Source organism: Sebastes umbrosus, chromosome 7 (genome assembly GCF_015220745.1).
Source record: "Sebastes umbrosus isolate fSebUmb1 chromosome 7, fSebUmb1.pri, whole genome shotgun sequence".
Taxonomy (NCBI): domain Eukaryota; kingdom Metazoa; phylum Chordata; class Actinopteri; order Perciformes; family Sebastidae; genus Sebastes; species Sebastes umbrosus.
In genome coordinates, this window is record NC_051275.1 from 22,256,359 (window position 1) to 22,278,407 (window position 22,049).

Below are 22,049 nucleotides of genomic sequence, written 5' to 3' on the forward strand. Positions count from 1 at the left end.
ATCACTGTTCACTGAAGCAAAAGGTTCAAGGGAGCTTACAGACTAATCACTATAAAATGGCCCCTGGTTGCTGTGTTATTAAATGTGCATACAGTGGATTTAGAGTAGACTCAGCAATTGGCACAAGATTTAAAACGCTTGAGAACACTATGTTAGTAGTTTTGACATAATAATAACCTCGGCAGATCCTACAAATCCCCAAATAATTACGTGAGTTTTTTATTGACAGAGCAGTATATTTGTTTTTAACAATAACAAAAAGGGCATTTCTTTAAGTTCCACTTGGTAAAGACATAACAGTGTTGACAGGTACTGACCCAGAAAGCTCATTACACTGTTGGTGGTTGTGGATCAGCAGAAGGCCTGCTGAAGGTTTTAACCTGCCTAGACACACACACACACACACACACACACACACTGAGTTTGACCTCATCTGTTTCCTTCGAAAAAAAAAGCTGACCGAGGATCACATGACATGATTAAAGTCAGGTCAGCAGCTGCAGGACCATATTACAAAAGTCATCAGTTTTTTATCAATTTAGTATTGTTCTTACTCATTTTATCTCTTTCTTTCTCTGTCTGACTGTAACTATGTCTCCCTTTCCCACCAGCTGCTTTTCCCCTCCCAACGAGACTGGGTTTAACAGTATTGCAATAGTGTGTCTTTATTTTATCTTACCAGGTTGTAGGTTAATTGTATAGAGCTCAACAGAGAGGTTCCTAAATATTCTGTATTTGTACATGAGGATTTGATCATGCTTCGATTTTCTCCTCCTGTCTCCTTCTCCCCAGGCTCTTTGTATAAATGTGCAGTGCAGTGATGTACTGGAGACCTTGAGCCTGATTTTCTGCGGTGCAGATGTAAATTGTTCAACTGGTATGGCAAGTTGGCCCTCGGCTATCTCCCTGGCCAACGCACACTCACAACCCTTACAGGCTGAATTGATTAGCCACAACCTCAACACAGGTACAGTAAGACCCTGTGCATGCACCGGGTCACATATGAGTAATAGTAAGGGATTATATTGTACATTGTGATGAATTTGTTTAAGTCAAACTGTGGATGAAAATAGCTCACCCCCAACGTACATATTAAATTATAGTTTACAATTGATATTTGCTTTATATGTGCTGTAGACCTGTCTGATGGTGTCTATATTGTCTGGCTACATGTCAATATGTGACAGTAATACTATCAAATTATTGTGTGGACGATTGAACGCATATTCCTTATTCTTTCTTCTATGTGCCACATTCCTGTCATACCCAGGAGTGTTTGGGATGTATAACATTTTCCACTTAATTTTTCCCAGATGCACGTCTCCTATTTCGGATTGACTCCCAGTAGATGACAGCCTGTATGTTTTTACTCAAGAAGATTATTTTACTTTGTTTTTACTTTTTGTTTGTTTTTGTTCTCCTTCAGAGCTACCAAGGTCAGAGGTGGGCGGAGGCATGGAGGCGGTACATTACTCACCACCACCTTGTGTGTCTCACAATGGCTTCCTGTTCAAGACTGCATCCATGGCTCGGGCTATCACAGAACGCAAGGGCAAAGAAGGTATTCACACACACAGATACACACTATGCAACACTAACACTTACTTACACTTCTCCCCACAGTAATAAAGAACACTAATAATGAATACACTGTGTATTTGAAAAGCCATTTTCTAAACAAAGGCATGTAAAAAATTGGCTTCACTGTTAGCGACACAGTGCAGTAAAGATATAAAACTACAGTGTCTACAAGTGCCATTTGTATTAATATTATAATTGGTACATTTTTATTTGTCCCTCCATGTAGAGTTCAGTCGTCGCTGGTGCACGCTGAATGATGGCACCTTCAGCTACTATGAGAGTGACAAGAACTCGAACCCTAACGGATCTCTGAAGGCTTCAGAGATAGTCTGCTTGGCTGTCGACGCACCTGAGAGACATGGGTATACACACAAAAACTGATCCATTTCCCCTTCATTTTACTGTGTATTAAATTACTATTACTAATAAAAACTGAAATAATAACCATAGCTAAGGGTGCTTTCACACCTCACTCGTTTGGTTCGGTTAAAACAAACTCAGGTCTGTTTTCCCGGTTAGAACGGTTTGTTTGGGCTGGTGTGAAAGCGGTCAATCAAACCCTGGTGTGGACCAAACAATCGAATAGACCGCCTGAAAAGGTGAGTCTTGGCCCGCTTCCAAGCGGACTCTGGCGCGTTTTTTGTTGTTGTGGGAAAGCAAATGAACCAACCACAGGATTTTATGATAGCAGATATGTGATTTTAGCATAATTTCAAAAGCTAAACTACTAATAAATCCATCTGCTGATCATGAAATTCCTGTTCAGGAAGCGATCTGTATTTAAGGCCATGTATATAAGCACGTCACCGCAGGTATTTTCTCTGACTAAGGGCTCAAAAGCTGTTAAAACTGCTGTGCTTGTATCCGACTCTGTGTACTTTGACAGTTCATAAAGTTCATTAAAAAGTGTGTGACGGCAATCCCACAGTACTCATGTGATTTCCATCACTCCTTGACGTTCGCACTAGTCCTGTCTCTCCCATTATTCATCATAACATGCGGCCAATTTGCAGTCTCATAAAACTAATAATGCTTATAATCAGTTATTATTCAAAGAACATAAATATTAACATCGGACGCTTTAAAGTGCTGCATTAACTTCTGTCAGTCACCAGAATTTGATTTCCCCACGCGGGTCCTGATGATGCAGGATGACAATCGCCAAAACTGTCCGATCAACGAGTTACCTGTCAGTCTGTATAACTTCATGTTTACTCCTCTTGGTTTGTTTGTAAAAAGGCAGTGTGAACAGGAACAGAGCAGAACTAAAATGCCGTTGTGAAAGTACCCTAAAACTGAAACTGTGTGTTATTATTCAGAGTCGGCTGTCAAAGGGAAATATACCAAATGCATGTCTGGACGCATGAACATTTTTGCTTTTTGACTTCTTTCTCTCTCTTTCCCTCATGATGTTTATATTGCCCTCCATCTCACTTCTTCCTAACCTCTCTTTCTAACCCCTCAGGTATGACCACACCTTTGAACTCTATTCAGAGTCAGAGCGTCTCTATCTGTTTGGCACTGATGACCCAGACGGCCACAAGGAATGGGTTAAGTCTATTGCCAAGGTAACCACCACACAGAAATGCAAATCCTTGAAATCCTTGTGCTTTCTCCTCAGGTGGACCCTTACAGAGGGAAGACTTGACATAGCAACTGTTCATTTTTTGTAGTGAAATTGAAGAGCTCTGATAAGTGGAAGGTGTGCAGTTTCAGCTATGCTGAGACGGGGAATGCTGCCTAGTGGTCAGGACAGGGCTAGCTAATGCTGACTTGTTTCCTGTGCCACTTATTTTCCTTCTGAACAGCACTCTTTACAGCTGATGTAATTGTCAGCTGCATGATGATGTGCAGCAACAACTGTTACTTTGACCTTCTGCTCTGCTGAAAGTGGATGTAGCAAAGTGCTTGTACAAAAATTTCTGTGATTATTGTAAAAACAGTTGGATGTGTCAGAGTGATACTCAAAAGTCATGCAGCACATGGAATTTGAAACAATATGGACGATGCTGAATTGGCTGAATGAAGACAAATTGCATCTAATGGCTGTTTCTGTTTAACTGAGCATCACCAGAAACATAAATGCCAAGATGGTAGATGGACAGCACATCCATGGCTCCTGCATGTCTAGCCACAAAGACAAATCATTGATGTACTGTGCAGGAGCTTTAACCTTTCTAACAATTGAATTAGTATTGGTTTTCACAGAGGGGTTCAGTAATGCACAGACTGAAGTGGTTAAATAATCAAACGAGAAGGGAAACAATGATTAATGTGCGATGTGTTACAAAGCCATAATGTCCTCCTTTTATTTGTAGACCTTTATCCCGGCCAGTGCAGAGCCTCTACTGAGGCTGGCTTTTGAGCGGATTGGGCGGCTGAAGTGTAAAGACGGCTTGAACTTACAAACATCCAAGGTTGGTTGGTTTGCTCTGGTGGGCTCCACGCTTCACGCCTACCTGGAGGACAGCCAGGGAGAGGAGATCCACCTCCGCAAACTGAACGAACTCTGTGAGTGAGACGCGTAAAAACAAATTCATGGATACACACACACTTTTACTCCATACGTGCTTGGGGATGTCACGATACCAGAAAATTAGTAGTCGATACCAATAACAGTGAAATTCTACGATTCTTGATACCAATTCAATACCGCAATAAAAAACAAATGTAAAACATGATACTTTAAATGAAGTTAAACAGGTCATAATTTCCTTCCTATTATCTATTTTATATTGCTGTGAAAACTTCAAACAACTGTATTTATTCAAGTTTCTCGCCAAAAACGACATTTTACAAGTTTACATTTGAACTCATCATGAGAACGTCATGAGAATTTACTTTTGCCGAATGAAGATTTTTACTGTATACAATCTGAATGCATCATAATGTAAATCAATGGCACCTCTCGTTAACATAAGTTGTAAGCTCTTAACTAACGTTAACTAACGTTAACTAGCTCTTGTCCTGCCGATTTCAATACGGATTTGTTGTTCACCATGTAGCATTATCAAGGAAAAAATTGGGTGCGTCCCCTGGACGCATCTATAGTGAGTTTACTGCGTCCCATACACATTTTCTATCGTCCCCGGGATGACTGGACGCCGCTATTCTCGAGCCCGGACGGTACCTGTGGTACTGTAGAAAAACGAGTACCGTCATGTTTTCAGAATTTTGGTACCGAAGTATCTGTTCTCGTGACATCCCTAATATGTACCGTAATCTGTACACACAGAGTGACTTTGTGGGAGTACAGACTGTGAAGTTTACTCTGTTTAAAAGAACGACTATCTGGAATAGTATGATTACTGTGTATTTGTGTATTACAGCAATTCAACAAGACAACGAGGTGCTGGTTCTGGTGGAGAGAGGCAGGTAAGAGGGGAGATTGGTTTGTTACAATACTGATGCATTAAGTGTGGTTTCTCCTTATTTTTCGCCTCCACCTCTTCATTTCTTCTTCAACAACCAAACGACCAAGGGCTGACAACGGCAGTGCCATTTGCACATTTTTAGCAGACATATTCTCGAATAGAAGAAGCTTTATTACGAATCCGTCTATGATGAGAGTGGTATGAAAATGGTAGGCAAAAAAGCTGCTTTGTTTCATGTATGTATCATAACAATGGCTTGTATATCCCCCATCATAGGTCTTTCGGTTTCTCTTTCTGAATTATGAATACAGACTACCACTTACCTGCTGGTATGGAGAGTTATTTCCTCTCACGCAGGCGCAGGACGTACATGCTAGTTGGCCGTTGGCTGTAGTCTTTGAGATGTGTTCAAGTGCAACCTTTTGGCCAAGACACAGGCAATGTGAGGCGACGCAACAGTCGATCTTCGTCACTGTTAGTTCTTTGATGTCGGCGTGGTGTGTCTGGGATTTTAAGAGAAAAATTAATCTTTGCTTCTGTGTTTGACTTCAAAACCTGTCCCACAATGTTTAGCCACTTTAAACAGTGTACAGTCAATAGTATAGTAATGTGTGTCTTTATAACATTTAATCTTGTCTATTGTGATTATTCACACCATTTTTGTTTTTTTCTCCATTTCCTACCCCTTACTCCCATGCTCTTTTTGTTCATTCAGAACTCTGTACATAGAGGGAGAGAGGAAGTTGGATTTTGCCGGCTGGTCTGCGGCCATCCAGGCAGCAGCGGGGAGTGGAGGCGACACACTGAGCCAGCAGCAGCTGACAGAGACAGACATACCTGTCATAGTCCACAGCTGCATCGGCTACATCACACAGTGCGGTGAGAGACATGCAGAGATGTGCACAGACAGGGACACAAATGCATTTAAAGAGTCACAGCATTGCCTCCGTCACACACTGTGTTGACTTATACATTCACAAAGTCATGCTCCTTATCTCTGCCACACATATATGCCTGCATTTACATCACAGGAGTTGGTACACAGTCTACACTGCTGTGTGTGATTGCGGTCTTTCTTGCCGTCAATGTGTGTGCACACTTGGCGCTTTCTGTGTGTGTGTGTGTCCTCATGTGACCATAATAGCAGGAGTTCTGGCACTGCAAGAGACCAACAGACCGCAAGACAACAAAACAACTCAGTTCCACCTCCATTTCTCTCTCCTTGCTGCCTTTTCTTCCCCTCTCTTTTGTATTCTTCTCTTTTATTCCTCACATTTCATCCTTTTGTCTTCCTCCCACCTCCACCAGCTGACTCTGACTAGTTTTCTCTCTCCTTTCTGTCAACCCCTGTCCTCTCCCTTTGAGCTGCCTTTTCCTCCCCTCTCTCTCACATTTCCCTCCATTTACTGTATGCACTTGTGTTTCCAAACTTTCCACATATGCGTAAGTGTAGAGAGCTGTGTGTGTGTGTGTGGGAGGCTTCACTTTGCTGATATCCTCCATTTTCCTGTCGTGGGATGTTAATCCCTCTGGTCAGCTTTCCGGGAAACCAGGTCAGGACTGTCCTCATTCTCGCCTTCATGTGCTGGCAGTGGTCATTTACCATGACATTTGACGCAACAATCCTTTATGTTGAGATGAAGTTTTTCAAACCTTTTGACTGAGTGTAGTGACTTCTTCTGGGTGTTAGGAGCTAGGGCTATCGCGATGAAGGAATTTACCCTGCGGTAATCATAATGATTGACTCAACACCTCGATATGCAGTATTATTGCCTTTCTTATTGCAAATTACTATTCTTTATTTTAACCTGATTTTAGTGCTGTATAAATAAGCTTTATAGTTAGATTATTATTCAATATATTGTTGCTTTTTAAATGACAAAGATGACCGTTTTAAAACTAATTAAATACTTGTTTATTGTCAATTGCAGAACACAGAAGGGCAATGAGGCGACACGTTTTTTTTCAGATGAGACGCTGTGGTTGCGTCTTGTTGCTATGATACCGAATATCCGCCCTGTTAGTAGTGCGGTATTGCAATATTGTGACATTATTGTGACAGCCCTATTTGGAGCCATATGAGGACCTGTAGGCCCTTGATCTGGAATTTCTGCCTGTCATCAAGGATTTATAATGAGATCAAAGTTGACAAACTTGTTTGAAACAGGATTTTAATCATGACACAATGCTACCAAAGGCAGCTAACAGAAGAACAGGACCAGAAGCCCTCTAGTGGACTTAACAGTTATCTGAAAAGTTTCATACCCAGGACACTTTTATTTTCTAATTTAACGTGAAATTACACCCAGTAGAGAAATGTTGCATGTTGCATGTTGTCGTTCTGGCTCCACCATCAACGATGTCAAAGCAGATATTTTGCTGATTTGCCATGTTTTGACTGGCTGATGATGGATTACACATTCTTTGACGTCATTGATTGGCAACAGGCTTCAAAGTTTTAGCCTTGAGAGAGCAATGCATCAGCAGCATTTTGCTAAAATAAGTCTAGATTTGAGGTGGAATACCCTGTGTTTTACACTTTATACAGTGATATTTTTAAATTCTTATGAGTTCAGTTGACATTTCTGAATCTATACTGGAGCGTATGATCCTTCTGTTTAAATTGAAATATGTATATCAAATTTTGGTAAACACTGATCAACATTTTTCACCATTTTCTGACTTTTTATAGACCAAACAACTCATCAATTAATCGAAAAAATAATCAACAGATTAATTGATAATAATCTTGTCTGTGTATGTGTGTTTTTTTTTTTTTTTAGGCTTGACCTCTGAGGGGATATATCGTAAGAGCGGTGTGAACTCCCGCGTGGCAGGGCTGTGCGAGAGATTCCGCCGTGATGCTCGCAGTCTTCGTCTGAGGGAAGGAGAGCACCAGGTGGACGACGTCTCCAACACACTCAAACGCTTCTTCAGGGAGTTAGAAGAGGGACTGTTCACATCAGAGGATGCCAGCAACTGGCTCAGTGCTGCTGGTAAGATTCACAAGACTGTTGATGAGCCCTGCAGTATAGTCATGCTGTGATTTGAGGATGGATCAGTTCACCCAAATCACAAAAAACATTTTTTTCCACTTGCATCTATCCAGCCATGTAAATGGTTATATATTTATTATATGAGATTTGGAGATTCTGTGAAACTTCTGCTGCCTTTCCAATACAATGGAGGTGAATAAAAAAAATGAAAATGTCCTGTTTTTTCAGGATAATCCACAGACCTCACTGTAGACATTTTTAACAGTCTAGGGACTATTTTCTACTAAAGTCCCAACAGAGAAGTCTCAGTGACTTTCAAGTGTTTACTATTGAAACTATACTGAAAAACTGAAGTTGAATCCAGATTAGTTTTCTGGAGATGCTGCAGCCGTGTGTCAGTTGTCATCTTCAAAACAGTTGCTGTTTTGATACAGAACTTCATACCTACCCCTGAACTTGTTTACATGTCAGCTTAAAAGGAAATGCGGCTTTTGTGTCAGAGCATTACAGTAAATCTTTATCAGGAGCTTGTCACTTTTATCTCTGATTTGAAACTCGATTTCCGTCGCTGTCTGTCTGTTCTTTTCATCCTCTCTCGCTGTATTTGTCTACATTTTTATGTCTTTATCCTACCCTTTCACTAATAATTTCTTCTCCATCTCTGTCTCTCTCGCTCTCATCCTGTGCTTTCCATCTTTCCCTCTTACACTTCCTGACACTCTCTGTGATCCTGCGTCTCTTTATGTTCCCTCTCTATTCATCATTTTCCTTCCCATCTCTCTGTCTCCTTACTCCAGCCATTCAGGAAGAAAGCGACAAAATCTCCCAGTACCAGCTGCTGTTGAACAGACTGCCTCATGTCAACAAGGCTACACTACAAGCCCTTATCAACCACCTCTATTGGTGAGAAACACACACACACACACACACATTTAAATCCTCTGTGCATGCATGTGTGCACATATCCATGTGTGTTTTCCCTACATGTGTTTCAGCGTGCAGCGTTTTTCTGAGCTGAACCAGATGAACCTCCATAATCTGGCCATAGTGTTCGGTCCCACGCTGTTCCAGGCCGACGGGAAGGACTTCACTGCTGGCCGCGCCGTAGAGGACCTCATACAGCACTACACACGCATCTTTGAGGTCAGACTCACTGCTTACTGTTGAATAGAGGGGTGACAGGAGAACAAAACATTTTGTTCTCTAAGCTCATTCATTTATCTTTAGTGATGACATCAGTAAACAGCAAACACAACACAGAGTGCATAGCTCTGAACGTTTGAGATATTAAAGAACGTGGCATCTTATACTGGCTGCAAGATTAAGCTCCAAAAAAAGGCAGAAAACCTTCAGGAACAGATTTCAGTCACTCCTATTTTATTATTTATTTTATTTTTTTTACTTTGTAGTGGTAAGATTATGTTCTTACAGCGCTTCTTGCTTGATTCCAGAAAATTCAACAGAGCAGGAGATGGGAAAAGTAGAAGGAAGATAGGGAGAGTGTGAGGAAATACGTAATGATGGGATTGCTTCTCATGAGCTTAGCATGAAATCCCTGCAGCCATTGTCACAATGTACTTCACAACAACAGAAAGCCTACAAAGAGTAAATAAAGGGGTTTGAAATTCCGGTAGGGATTCCTGCTAGAGATCGAAAGATTGTCACGATGCTGTAATTAAAGTATTGAGTCAGTTGAGTGATTCATTGTTCGTGTGAGTGAATGAATGTGTTCTTATTTGTTTGCAGGTGGATGAGCAGCAGCTAAAGAAGCAGCTAGAAGAGATCACTGTTATCATCAAAGTACGAGAGAAACTCAGCACAAAGTTTCCTGTGAGTAACACACGATCACACAGTTTAGTTTATAGCTTATTAAATGTATTTATATCAGGGACCATGTAGGGACCATTAATCTCAAAAGAGAGAAAAGATGCTTCGTATCAGATTTAGCTGCTAGCTAATTTCAATCTGTAGTCTCTAAACTATACAACGCAGAGCAAAACTTATCATCTTCACTATAATTGTACTGTAAACTCTCCGGTGTTTGCATGCTTATATGCAAGCACATCTATGCTGCAGTTGGACATCTATGCATGCTGTTATTTGTTATCCAAATGCTGTTATCATTCTGTCTTACCTTATCTGTGTGTGTTTGTGTTTGTGCATAACGGACACTGCAGAGTACTGAACCTGGAGGGCACTTCATCTGTACAGTGTACCTGGAGGAAAAGAAGGACACCGCAGAGCAACATGTCAAGGTGACCTGGACTTTACATTTTACATTTTTTGGCATCACAGTTCTTCTCCGCTTTGGTTTGGTTTGTTTTGCACATTAGGGAGAAGAAAAACAACCATTTCCAATGTGTTTTAACTCCAAAATTTATAAATAGATATATTGACTGATAGTAATGAATGATATTTCTATATTATATGACTAGTAGTCCTATGTTCAGATAATTGCCTCTTCTATGTCTTTGGCAATCATAAAATAATTAGCAGGCCTGTATTTAATAGTGGTGCAACGGTTCAACAAGCCCACGGTTTGGTTTGTACGTCATTGAACGGTTCGGTTTTTGCATCCCAAGTATTCAGCCACACTTCCACCCTTTGCTGAGGAGAGTAAAACTCTGGAGTAACTGTGGTACTTTTCCCCTCAGATCCCGGGTTCTATGACAGCAGTAGAGCTGAGCTGTGAGGTCCTGGATCGGCGTAACATCCGGGTTAAAGACAAAGACTACTGGAGCTGCTGGGAGATCTGCGACAAGGAGGAAATGGGTGAGAAAGATGGGAAGACAGAGGGAGAACTTTGTTTTGTGTTTTTGATGCAGATGATTTTCATGCATCCGTGCCGGTGGCAGCATCATGTTGTCGGGATGTGTGTCTGTCCATCCTTATCATTCTCATGAAGTGATATCTCAGGAACACCTTGAGGGATTTTTTTTTCAAATTTGGCACAAATGTCCACTTAGAACTGCTTAGATTTTAGTAGTCAAATTTCAAGGTCACTGCGACCTCACAAACACATTTTTGACCATAACTCAAGGATTCATATGCTAATTATGAAATGAGGAAATGATGACATTATGGACAGACATGGATGTAAACTGCAACTTGACTGGTTGGCGGAGGCATAAAACCGCAAGGTGATAATTCTGGTTTGGCCATAGATATGTCTTGTATAGACATTGTGTACATTATGTACAGATATTAGCTATATATATAACCCTTTTGGTTAGGAAAACAAGATGGGTTTGCATGTAGAATTAACATGAAAGATAAAAAATGCCCCCAGCGAACCAAAAACAATGACGCAAAGCTTGTGAAGTGCTCTCCACTCGACCCGCAGCGTGACCTACTCAAAGTGACACACAAACTCCAGAGGCAAGAAGATCATTCTCAACAATGTGACCGTGTGTCGTGGCTTGTTTGGATCCTGGTATGTGGGCCATCTGGTTCCCCACTGGGAAGCCTGTAGGTGGCTTATCAAATGCCAGTAACACTCAACTGATTTGGCAGATTTCCCACCACTGGCCGGAAACCCAACCCACTGATTACGGGAGGAGACAGAAAAATGATTCAGAGAAAAGGACGAAGAGTGACAAGAAGAGCTGGATGGGAATTCTGTCTGTCACTTGTTTACTGCAGACGTCACTTTTGCATTACAATAACAAAAGCTATCTTTGAGTTTGGTAGGCAGGCATAAAAGCACAAACTGCTTGCAAGGATGTAAAGCAACATCATTATATGCCAAATCTGCATTTCATTGTTCACTAAAATAGAAACACAAAACATTTTCATAGCTACTAAAAATATTGTGCACTGTCAGTCATGGCGTCAAGAGCTCAGCCTGTTTGTCTGAGAATTTAAACAAATGATTCGAGGACACGTCAGATTCTTTTATATCACCGCGTGTTGTGTGTCGCTGTGCTTTCCTCAGAGCGTCCACTGCACTATCAGGAGCGAGTCTTACCCATCCTGCACTCCTTTGGTACTGACTCCCATCTGCTCATCAAGAAACACTTCGCCATGGAGGCGATGATGCTCTACCTGGGTAAACACACAAACCAACTGCCTGATCGCTGCGTTAGTCCACTTCACTTCACACTTCACTCTTTATAACCTCTCATTCTCATTCTGCCCTCCAGCCAGTAAAGCGGATGCATCCAAACACGGGATGATGAAATTCAGAGAAGAGCGAAGCATTTTGGGATTGGGACTCTCCTCTGGAAGTTTCCACGACCGATATTTCATCCTAAATTCCAGCTCTCTCAGGATGTACAAGGAAGTCAGAGTAAGATTGACAGATTTACTCTAAATTAATTTTCTATTGTCCCATTCCTTCACAGGCTTTTCACTATGTTTCTATCTCTCTCTGTCCGTCAGAGTAACCGTCCAGAACGGGATTGGCCAGTAAAAAACCTAAAGGTCTACCTGGGTATTAAGAAGAAACTCCGTCCTCCTACTTGGTGAGTATATGTAGTGTAGCACTGATGCCACTTCCTGTCCTCCTCACGACTGCTGAGTGGCAAAGCAACAGGTGGTGCTCTGAATGGCGAGAGCTGTAAAGAATTTGCCATATATCTTTTTTTCCCTGGAGCATATCAAGTGTGTGCACCACTTTACCACTGTTAGGAGCTGGTGTTAATACACTATAAGCAAAATGCAACTTTTTTTTTCTCAAATATCTCTTAATTGAGCAGTTATAATTCACTTGTGCATTTAACTTTCATTTTTCATGTTTTTTACAATTGTGCATTTAGCATTGGAGTCATAAAGGTGATATCTAAAAAAAATAATAAGCAGAAAGAATAAGAAATATCTAAATACAGAAAAGACAATATAATAATAATACAAAATTATATTGTATGTGTGTACTTAAATCAAGCATTGGTTGAATAATGCAAATAAATTCTAGAAAAACTCCAAATAACATTTATCAAAGGAATAAATTCACAAGCTTTAGGAAATGTGATGCATCTTTAATGGACTTATGAATTTTCATTTAACTGTCTTTTTTCATTTGAACCAAATCTGTCAATACCTCTGAGCTCACTTCACAATTAATCATTTTAAAACTGTACACATGTTGAGAGACATTTCTGCAATCACACTTACTCTTTTAAAGGAATAATCAATGGGTAAACTTAATGAATTCATTTTCCAATTTAATTATTTGCCTCATCTGGAATAGCTCATGGGGACTCGTAACCAGAGTGACCACTAGGGGGCAGGCTGAGCACAAGAATCATAAGCATCATTCTTCCTTCTGTCTCTGTGTTTCTAGTTGGGGACTGACGGTCGTGTTTGAGAGTAAGAAACAAGAGAAGCCAGAGAAGCAGCAGTGGTGAGTAGATGTCCAGTTCTGCATGTACAACATGTCGACCTTTTATATACAACACACAGCTGTCAGCCCAGAGCCCTCACAGCTCAGGCCAGTCCTGCTCACGTTGTCAGTTTCAACAAGCATACATGGTTTATTCCAAGCTTTTTAGTTTGGCGAATAGAACCGAAGAATATAAGGTTTTTCATTCCCACCGTACTATGTAAAGCATCATACTATGCTACAACACAGGGACGTACACTGACATTTCGAGGGGCTGTTGCTTTTACCTAAAAATGGGCATCCTATCACTCCCTGCTGTCGGTGCTGTCTGACTGAATGACAAGTTAAGCATCCCCTGATGGCATTTAGAGGATTTGGTAGGTGGATCCGGGTCGATCCTACCCCAGGAAATGTTTTTGATTAACAAAGCTCTATTTTGATGCTTTTCTGCTGTTGTCTGTCTGTCTTTCTCTCTCTACTTCTCACCTATAGTAAAATTAGACGATTATTTTGTTTTGGAACGACGTCGTTACATAAAGTATGCTAATGTTATGCAACGTGAGGTTTGTGAGATAAAACAGCACCTACAGTCATGATGAAGAGACATGTATCTCATATCATAAATCATACAACATAGGTTAACTTCTTACCCTTCCTCTCTTTTGGAAAAATACATAAAGATTGATTCGTTTTTTTCCACCTAGACCTGTACGCTCTGCCATTTCTCCTCTACTCTTCCTGCTGTGAGTCACTCAGCGCTGACCGCAGCCCAGCTTAAGCACCCCATCTATCTCCCCCATGCCTATCAAAAAGTAATAAAAGTTTGGATGATATGGGGATTTTGATTTGGTCTGACTTTAGCAATTATGGGCTACTCGTATTTATGCAACCACAAGAGCAAAAATACAACTTTTTTTTTCCTCCAGAGGGGCAGCCAAAGAGGGCAAATGGGCTGTTGCTCAGGCGACTCTAGCCCGTTCTTGTTCACGTATGTGCTACAACACTACTACCCCTCTGTTGTTCATCTCTCTGCAGTAGCATGCAGCCTTCAGTGCAAACTCATTCAGCCATTGTGACACGTCTGCTGTCATGATGTTTAACAGGCACTTTCATTTTTCCCTCAGTGGCAGCATGATGTGCATGTAAACATGTCAGAAAAAGCTAGCAGTTTCTCCGTAGGCAGAGAAAACAGGTCAGATCCCTGCGTGAGAGTTTAGTGAAGGAGGCATATGAAAGGTCGACTCCACCCAGGAGGGAAACACACATGAGTACACCTGTAGCCATGCCTCTGTTCTAATCTGTCTATATACAGTATACTATACATCCATCTCTGTGTGAGTGTGAACATCAGTTATGTGTGTCTGCTCTGTGTGTGTCCGTGTGTTACAGCGGGGCTCTGCTCTGTCAACAGCAGTAGACATCAGCACTGTTGTAATGGGAGCGCTGTTCTCGTCACGCTGTAGGCAGTATCATCTCTTGGTTACGCTCCATCGCCGTGACGCTCACAGCAAAAAACACACACCTGAGAGGAAGAAACCGAGAGGGGGAGGGGGTTGTGGGAGAAAGATAAAGAAAGTCAGGGGGAGGAAGTGGAAAGTAAAGTATAGAGGCAAAGTGTCACGCTGAAGGGGAGAAACTGTATACGAAGTAAGAAACTCTGCATTTACTGCAGTTAAAAGAAAACGTAGTGAGGAGAAGAGTGGTTAGAGATAAGGCAGAAAGTGAAATTATAGAAAAATTAATGGATGAGGAGGTGCCCATGTGGCTCTCTCGCCCAATCTACCTCACCCACCTGCTCTTAATGTCGCTTAGTTTTATCCTGTTATTGCTTCCATCCCCTCGAAAACCCTCTAACACGTTAATTTTATCAGCATATTCTTGCAGTCGCTGCACTTAAGCTACTTCAATTTTCAGAGTAGTATGTAAATTTCATTCTGTGTCTTTTATGGAAACCCATAATGATAAATGAGCAGCATTTATTCTTCTGCAGCTGATAATGCTCTAGATAAGCGGCCCAGTTAATTGCACAGAAAGTAAAAGTATTGTAGAATATTACAGAATACTGCACTGCAGGTATGCGTGCTAAGATAGACTGTCCTGTTTTGAATCCCAACAAGCACTAATGAGCTCTGTTGGCCCTAATGATGCAAACTAGAGAGAGGGAGGAGCTGTGTGTGTGTGTGTGTGTGTGTTTGAGGTGCCCAAGCTCTTGACTTTAGCTAAATGTATGTCAGTGATGCGCACTATACTGTATACTGTCTAGTCTGTATCAGTGTTTTGTTTTGTCTCAGTGGAGAGCAGTTGAATAATCGTTGTAGTCTAAATATGTGCTCATAACAATAATAATTGTATAAATAAAGCCTATTTATTCAGCACCGCAGCATGGCTGATGACTCGGAGGGGCTATGTGACGGCAACCTGAGTGGCATAAATTATGCACGCACACACACATTACAGAGACACAAATACACTTTTCACGGACACAGGCACGCACACCGAGCGGTGAAGGTCCTAATCAGCGTTTCTTTTTGTTGGGAGTTTAAATTAGGAATCACACTCACAGTGTTTACGCTCGCAGCGCCACCATCGGGCACCATAAGAGAGGATATGTCAATTTCAGTTACTATCTCTCTTTCTTCTTTCTCCAATTTTTCCCTCAGTCTCTGAAGGCCTCTCTGACTTTTTCTCTCCCCAGACCACAAACACACACACTCAGTATACACACACGCACACACACGCGCGCACACACACACACACACACACACACACACACACACACACACACACACACACACACACACACACACACACGCACACACGCACACACACACACACACACACACCACCTCCTGATTTTTATCTCCCTCATTTTATCACTCCTCTATTTATTTGCAGGTATCTCTGCTGTGACACCCAGTCAGAAATGAGGGAGTGGTATGCTACTTTTCTCAGTATCCAGGTACGATCTCACACACACACACACACACACACACAAACACACACACACGCATAAAAACAATATGTTGATGGTAATATGTTAATCCTAGACTGTATATATAGATGATGGATGACACGTCTCCACTTCCTCCCACTGTACAAAAGTGATGCCAAATTATGACAGCAAGTCATTTTGAGCCACAGTCTGCGCAGTAGTGATCGAGCGGCTGGAGCTGCGGTATCGAGGTCCCCCCTACACACCCGCCCGAGCCAATCACAAGCCGAGCACGGCCGCAGCTTGTTAGCGTGAGCCAGCTAGCTACTACGTCAGCACCACGGTAGCTGTTTGGCTAGAAAGACAACTAACCACAATATCTCTATAACTACATTTATGATCAAATTGACACACGTTCTTTTACATAAACTCGGACGGTTACTGAAAGTTAAAGTAACATCTCCTCCAACTCCGCGGCTACTTCACTCATAGCAGCTGTCAATCACAGCTTTCAATCATGACGTCTCACCACCTTTTTATAGCATCAAATAACTAATTAAAACCAAACTTATCAGAAAAATGAACACTTGATCATACATCAGTGTGATAAGAACTACCTAAAATGACAGAAACCATCTTTGGGAAAAATTTATTTGGCCCATGTCACATTCGCTTACATAGAGGAGGCGGGATTTATAACCTATACTGCAGCCATCCACCAGGGGGCGATCCAGATGTTTTGGCTTCACTTTTGGGGAGCTGTCATGTTGTCCATCTTTATATAAAGTCTATGGTTTTAATACACATAATTTACAGACATTCTGTAACTCCGCTATTTGCAATAATTAAAAATTCATGAATCATTTGCTGTTTGTTTCCACTGGCCAATAATCTTTAAGGCTTGTAAAAAACACCTGTTGGTCCTTAGCCTTAGTGATATCACAGCACTATTGGGTGGAGTATAATGCTTTCAAATATTTTCCTAAACCTGCTGATAGTATTGTAAAATCTCTGCTGGCTCCCTCTCTCCATCTCTCCCTGTGACCGTGTCCACTCCTCTCTAAAGTACGACGGCAACGTGTGGCCTCAGGACGGACTCCAGCAGACACGAGTGAGCCGCGTGTTGCCGGACACGCGTCACGGTAATGTGTCACTGATACCGCTGCGTGGCAGTGAGAATGAGATGCGGAACAGCGTGGCAGCTTTCAGTCAGGACCCGCTTGCTGTGAGTGAACCTACCAATCACTGGGACTAATCTAGCACAAGCCAGGAAGCTCAATCTAAAGCTACTGGCTAATCAGAGACATTCATGCTGAACAGGTGGTCCAGACCCTCAACCCTGATCCGCACCGAAGACGTGAACAAATTTGCGCTGACTGTGTGCTAGTTATGTAATATGTACTTTACATTTGGAGGACAGAAGAAATCTGAATTCTAGTTTAAATATTTGAGGTGTATGATTGGGCCTGAAAAACTCAACGCACCAGTCTTGTAAAAACATGCACATTCAGTCTTCAATATTTTTCCACTCTTCTTGTTATTTACTCCCACCCAAAAGGAGGACAGGAGTTGGGGGTTACACCTGTGACGCATCAAATCTTCTCTGTTCCATGATTCATCTTTGATTTAACCATCATGACAAGATCTGGGTTCTTAAACTGGCTGTTTTTATAGGGCGCTTCCTTGGAAGTGTTTTCATGAGCCTGGATTCCAGGAGAAGAGAATAAATTACTAATTTGTGTCTGGGTCTAAAAGTGTTTAAGAATCCAGATGATGTGAGGAGGAGAAGACGGCAGCATCTTCATATTGTAGGAGGTTTGGACTGAGAACCAAGAAAAACAGAATTACAAGAGTCATGCTGGCGAGGCTCTGCCAAAAGCATAGCAAACAACAGAAAACAAAGAATAACACATTTGATGTGAGCTCGTGCCCGCAGGCAAAATATGGTCAACACTGTGTTTCACAGCACTGCTGCCATATCGGCTTGCAGAGTTGCGTACTTGGCAAGAGTTTGACAAACATCGTCACCGTTGGTTTGTTGGACTACATTTCAAGAGCGCTGACATTAAACCAGACCTGTTCAGCAACATCAATATCACCCTCTCCATCTGTTCGCTTATTTTCATCGCAACATTGAGCGCAGCCATCCGAAATAATTCACCGTGCACTCTTTCAGTCTCGGTGGTATATGGGACCAAATGTCCACAATATGATGATGCAGTCGTCTCCTCCTGCTGTTTCTACAGCCATCACATTCCTCTCATTAGTTTCCTGTAGTAGCACATAAGAAGTCAACTCAGTCTGCCTTCAAATGGTAAAAACACAATTCCAGGGTTGTTGTTGTTGCCTTCCAGATATTTTCTATTGATCCTCGTCTTTTCGGTGTATCGACTGGATAAAAAAATATGTTGGGAGTGTGAGAGGAGGTGTGATTGCTTTGGTGATGCGGTGGCAGCAGAAGCTAGATATATGCAAGATGTTTGTGTATGTGGGGGTGGAGGAGAGAAATTTACTGCATATTGATATGTCCAATTTTCAACGTGAAGTGAAAGCGTAAATACTGACTATGTGTGTAAGTGTGTGTGTGTGTGTGTTGGAGGGAGGATGGTTGACTGCTCCCGTTTATGACTCTCAAGGTGAATCCAATAATGTTTGGCGTGACTTTTGAATGTTGATGTCACAGATTCACCACATCTCTCTTTTCTCTCACACTTTTAAGAGCCGTCTTCACACTTCTCTCGCTGTTTACCATCACCACCTGCCTGCCTCTTAATCTCTTTCACCCTACATTTCCCTTCTGTCTTCAGTCCATCACTGTCTTCGCTTCCCTCTATTTCTGGACCTCCCGGTTCCTCCATCTGTCCATCTCCCTCGCCGTCATAACCCCTCTGATGTTTATCTTTCAGCTCTTTAGAGATGTTCGATAATGGTCGCTGCAGGGAAGGTAAGACAAAGTGATAGATGTGCCATTTTCAAATTAAATTAATTTGGATTTATAAGTCAGAAGTGTTTTCTATTCTCTGTGAGCTACATAAAGCTCATTGGTCGATGTAACAGAGTACAGTAATTTACTCACATTCACTGGTTTTATCATGGAAGACATGTTTACAACTATTGTCTCTTTATGTTTACATATTTCCCTATTATACCTATAGCTGTTAACACATGATGAACTTGGGGTTATAAACCCGTAATGACACAATTAATGAAGAAAATAAATGACAAAAAAGTGTATAAAAATATTGATATTGCTCATTATTAATGCCTCTGTGAATAGTATATAGTGCTGAAACGGTAAGTGAATTAGTTGAGCGACAGAAAAATACCAAAGTTACTCTTTAAGCTGATTTGTTGGTTTATCTGTCAGACAGTGTATCTGCTCTCTTGACCGCTGCTTGTCAGTAGCCTCAGAGACGTGCGTAGTCTGGATAAATATTTTAAGCTTGACTTTTCAGGGGAAAAGTGTAAAACTGTTTTTAGGTGTAAGGATGAAAGCTGCTTGTTAGTTTGACTATGTAGTTTCAGTCTGCTCTAATAGATTAAAACACATAAAAATGAAGATGTGACAGCACTGATATGAATGCCTAACTCTCTGCATATCTGTTCTTTAAAGGGCGAACAGTCAGCATCTGAACATTCCAGTGACATCATCATTCTGCGACTGTAAGGGCCAGAATGACGGACACTCGTACTGTATGTGGATTATGGCCTTTTAGACTGCCATCTGCTCTTTTTGAATATGAACTGGACCAAAAAGAAAAACGGACAAACAGGATCCCATGTAAAATATAACCTACACTGGTCTCGCTGCACAGATGAATTTGACTTGACTTGATGTACAGGAGAAGCAGCTGGGAGCTGCGGCAGTTTGATGGACTACAATCACTCGCTTCCAGCTCGATGTCTCCGCCCAGCGTTCCACTGTTTCCATTGGTCAGTGGCTGGTGACTCAATCACTGCATTGCATTATGGGACGAAAGCAGGAAAGACATGCTGAGAGAAACCTTAATTTCTTATATAATTTAGTCGGATTATTCTAGGCACCAGTATTGAGTGCTTCGCATTTTTTTTAAATAGAAGGTTGAAGTTTATTGACTTGCAGTTGTAGCTGATTCTGATTTATGTTTCTGTGACAGCTCTCTTTATGTGCTATTGCTCCAAGAATTGTCGGGATAATCCTACAGTTCAAAATTCAATAATTGCTATTGTAAGCAAAGCTCATGTCACAGGACACGGTGACCTGATTCTGTCCAGGGTTTGTTCCAACGGGGACCAAGACCGGGACTGAGAGGAAAACGCTGAGAAATGACAGGTGATGGATCTGTGTCTGTTACGCCGCAGGACATTTGCCTGTTCTGTGCAAAACCTCGGCCAGCGGTGCACATTTGTGCTCATGTCCATTTATCTGCATATGTGCACCGGTGTGCACACAGTTTGTGTGAATGTGTTGGCGTTATGTTTGTGAGTAGGCAAATTTGATCTTGTATGAAATTGTGTTTTTTGGGGAGTGAAGGAATGAGAGGTATGTGCTATAAAAAAAACATTACAAACACTGTTTTAATATGCGATAAAATAGGAGAAGCACTTGTTGTGCTATTGTCCCCTTTTCTGAATTAAGTAGGTCGCATTTCAAACCATATGCACTTATTCTAAATAATGGCCTTATCAGTAGTCTTCTCTTGTCTGTCCCTGCTGTCCTCTCTCAGTCCTCAACACTGCCTCCTCTCTGTAGCTCTAAACCCTGTGATGCTTAGATATACAGGATATATACATACATGGGCAGTTTTGTCATTAACCAGCAGTATTTATGAAGTTTTAGGTTATGAATTAGTCACATTGGAATAAACATGTCTTTTTTTTGTTTTGTTATACACAATCTTTGTAACTGTATATTATTAGTTTGTTCATCAAAACGGGGCGCAGAAGTTCAACTGAAACATCTGTAAGCACAAGAAACAAATTAAAGTGCATTATAATCTTCTATCATTCTTTCTACTCGGGTCCAAACTTGTATATATTTTGTCAAAAGGAGAGCCATGAAACAATCTGTATTAACGGTTGCCTTACCAGCTGTTTGAACTTGAACTGCGCGGCTCCACCACCTTGTGGTGTTGCCTGTGTGCCACCTGTTGGTTTTACCTGTTGTAAAGATTTCTTATTTATTTGGACAGCAGAGGACGCTAGATGCTGTAGAGAGCTCCACCTCTGCTGGTGAGACATCATGACGTTCGGTTTTAACACCTTTTTAAGCACAGTTTGTGTGAAAAATGTGTATAATGCAGTTTGCGCATGAGTGTGTTATTAGCTGCCCTTCAGCACAGAGAAGACTTCACTCTGTGTAATAACACTCTCTATAGAAGTATTCATCCCCTCCATGTACTTTGTGTTTTATTGTTTTCAACATTGAATCACAGGCAGATGCACCATAAGAACTTTTTTGACACCGATCATCAGAAAATTAGGTACAAATATAAATCACAACATAATTGTTTGGTTAAGTTTTCAGTCCTTTCAAATCAATAAGCTCTGTTAAGTTGCATGGGAGCTGTGAGCAAACGGTCAATTTTACATCCTACCACAAAATTTGGATTGACTTAAAGGAAGGGGATCTATTAGCAGAAGTGTAATATAATATTAATAACTATGTTTTCATTAGTGTATAATCAGCTGAAACTAAGATTCGTTGTGTTTTCGTTAGCTTAGAATGAGCCCTTCATATCTACATAGGGAGCGGGTCCTCTTCATAGAGTCCGCCATGTTGCTCCGTCATGTTTCTACAGTAGCCCAGAACGGACAAACCAAACACTGACTCTAGAGAGAGCCTTTCACATTTTTACGTTACCTGA

At 41.4% G+C, this 22,049-nt stretch overlaps 1 protein-coding gene across 4 annotated transcripts in view; it reads left to right on the forward strand.

Annotated features, from left to right (window-relative positions):
- LOC119491261 (arf-GAP with Rho-GAP domain, ANK repeat and PH domain-containing protein 1-like) overlaps positions 1 to 21,191 on the forward strand; it is a 57,439-nt gene extending 36,248 nt beyond the window's left edge. For 3 of the 4 annotated variants that reach the window (XM_037775075.1, XM_037775079.1, XM_037775078.1), the window contains 21 exons: positions 793 to 967; positions 1,427 to 1,561; positions 1,808 to 1,943; positions 3,047 to 3,149; positions 3,900 to 4,092; positions 4,911 to 4,956; positions 5,671 to 5,834; positions 7,739 to 7,951; positions 8,749 to 8,854; positions 8,947 to 9,094; positions 9,698 to 9,781; positions 10,129 to 10,206; positions 10,606 to 10,723; positions 11,886 to 11,999; positions 12,094 to 12,239; positions 12,332 to 12,414; positions 13,233 to 13,292; positions 16,167 to 16,230; positions 17,270 to 17,428; positions 19,110 to 19,147; positions 19,817 to 21,191. In XM_037775075.1, coding sequence (XP_037631003.1) covers positions 793 to 967; positions 1,427 to 1,561; positions 1,808 to 1,943; positions 3,047 to 3,149; positions 3,900 to 4,092; positions 4,911 to 4,956; positions 5,671 to 5,834; positions 7,739 to 7,951; positions 8,749 to 8,854; positions 8,947 to 9,094; positions 9,698 to 9,781; positions 10,129 to 10,206; positions 10,606 to 10,723; positions 11,886 to 11,999; positions 12,094 to 12,239; positions 12,332 to 12,414; positions 13,233 to 13,292; positions 16,167 to 16,230; positions 17,270 to 17,428; positions 19,110 to 19,130 — 2,346 coding nt within the window. In that variant the 3' untranslated portion in view covers positions 19,131 to 19,147; positions 19,817 to 21,191. The remainder of the gene's footprint in view (positions 1 to 792; positions 968 to 1,426; positions 1,562 to 1,807; positions 1,944 to 3,046; positions 3,150 to 3,899; positions 4,093 to 4,910; positions 4,957 to 5,670; positions 5,835 to 7,738; positions 7,952 to 8,748; positions 8,855 to 8,946; positions 9,095 to 9,697; positions 9,782 to 10,128; positions 10,207 to 10,605; positions 10,724 to 11,885; positions 12,000 to 12,093; positions 12,240 to 12,331; positions 12,415 to 13,232; positions 13,293 to 16,166; positions 16,231 to 17,269; positions 17,429 to 19,109; positions 19,148 to 19,816) is intronic. The other variant, XM_037775077.1, reaches the window with a different exon arrangement.
- Positions 21,192 to 22,049: the final 858 nt, after the last annotated feature.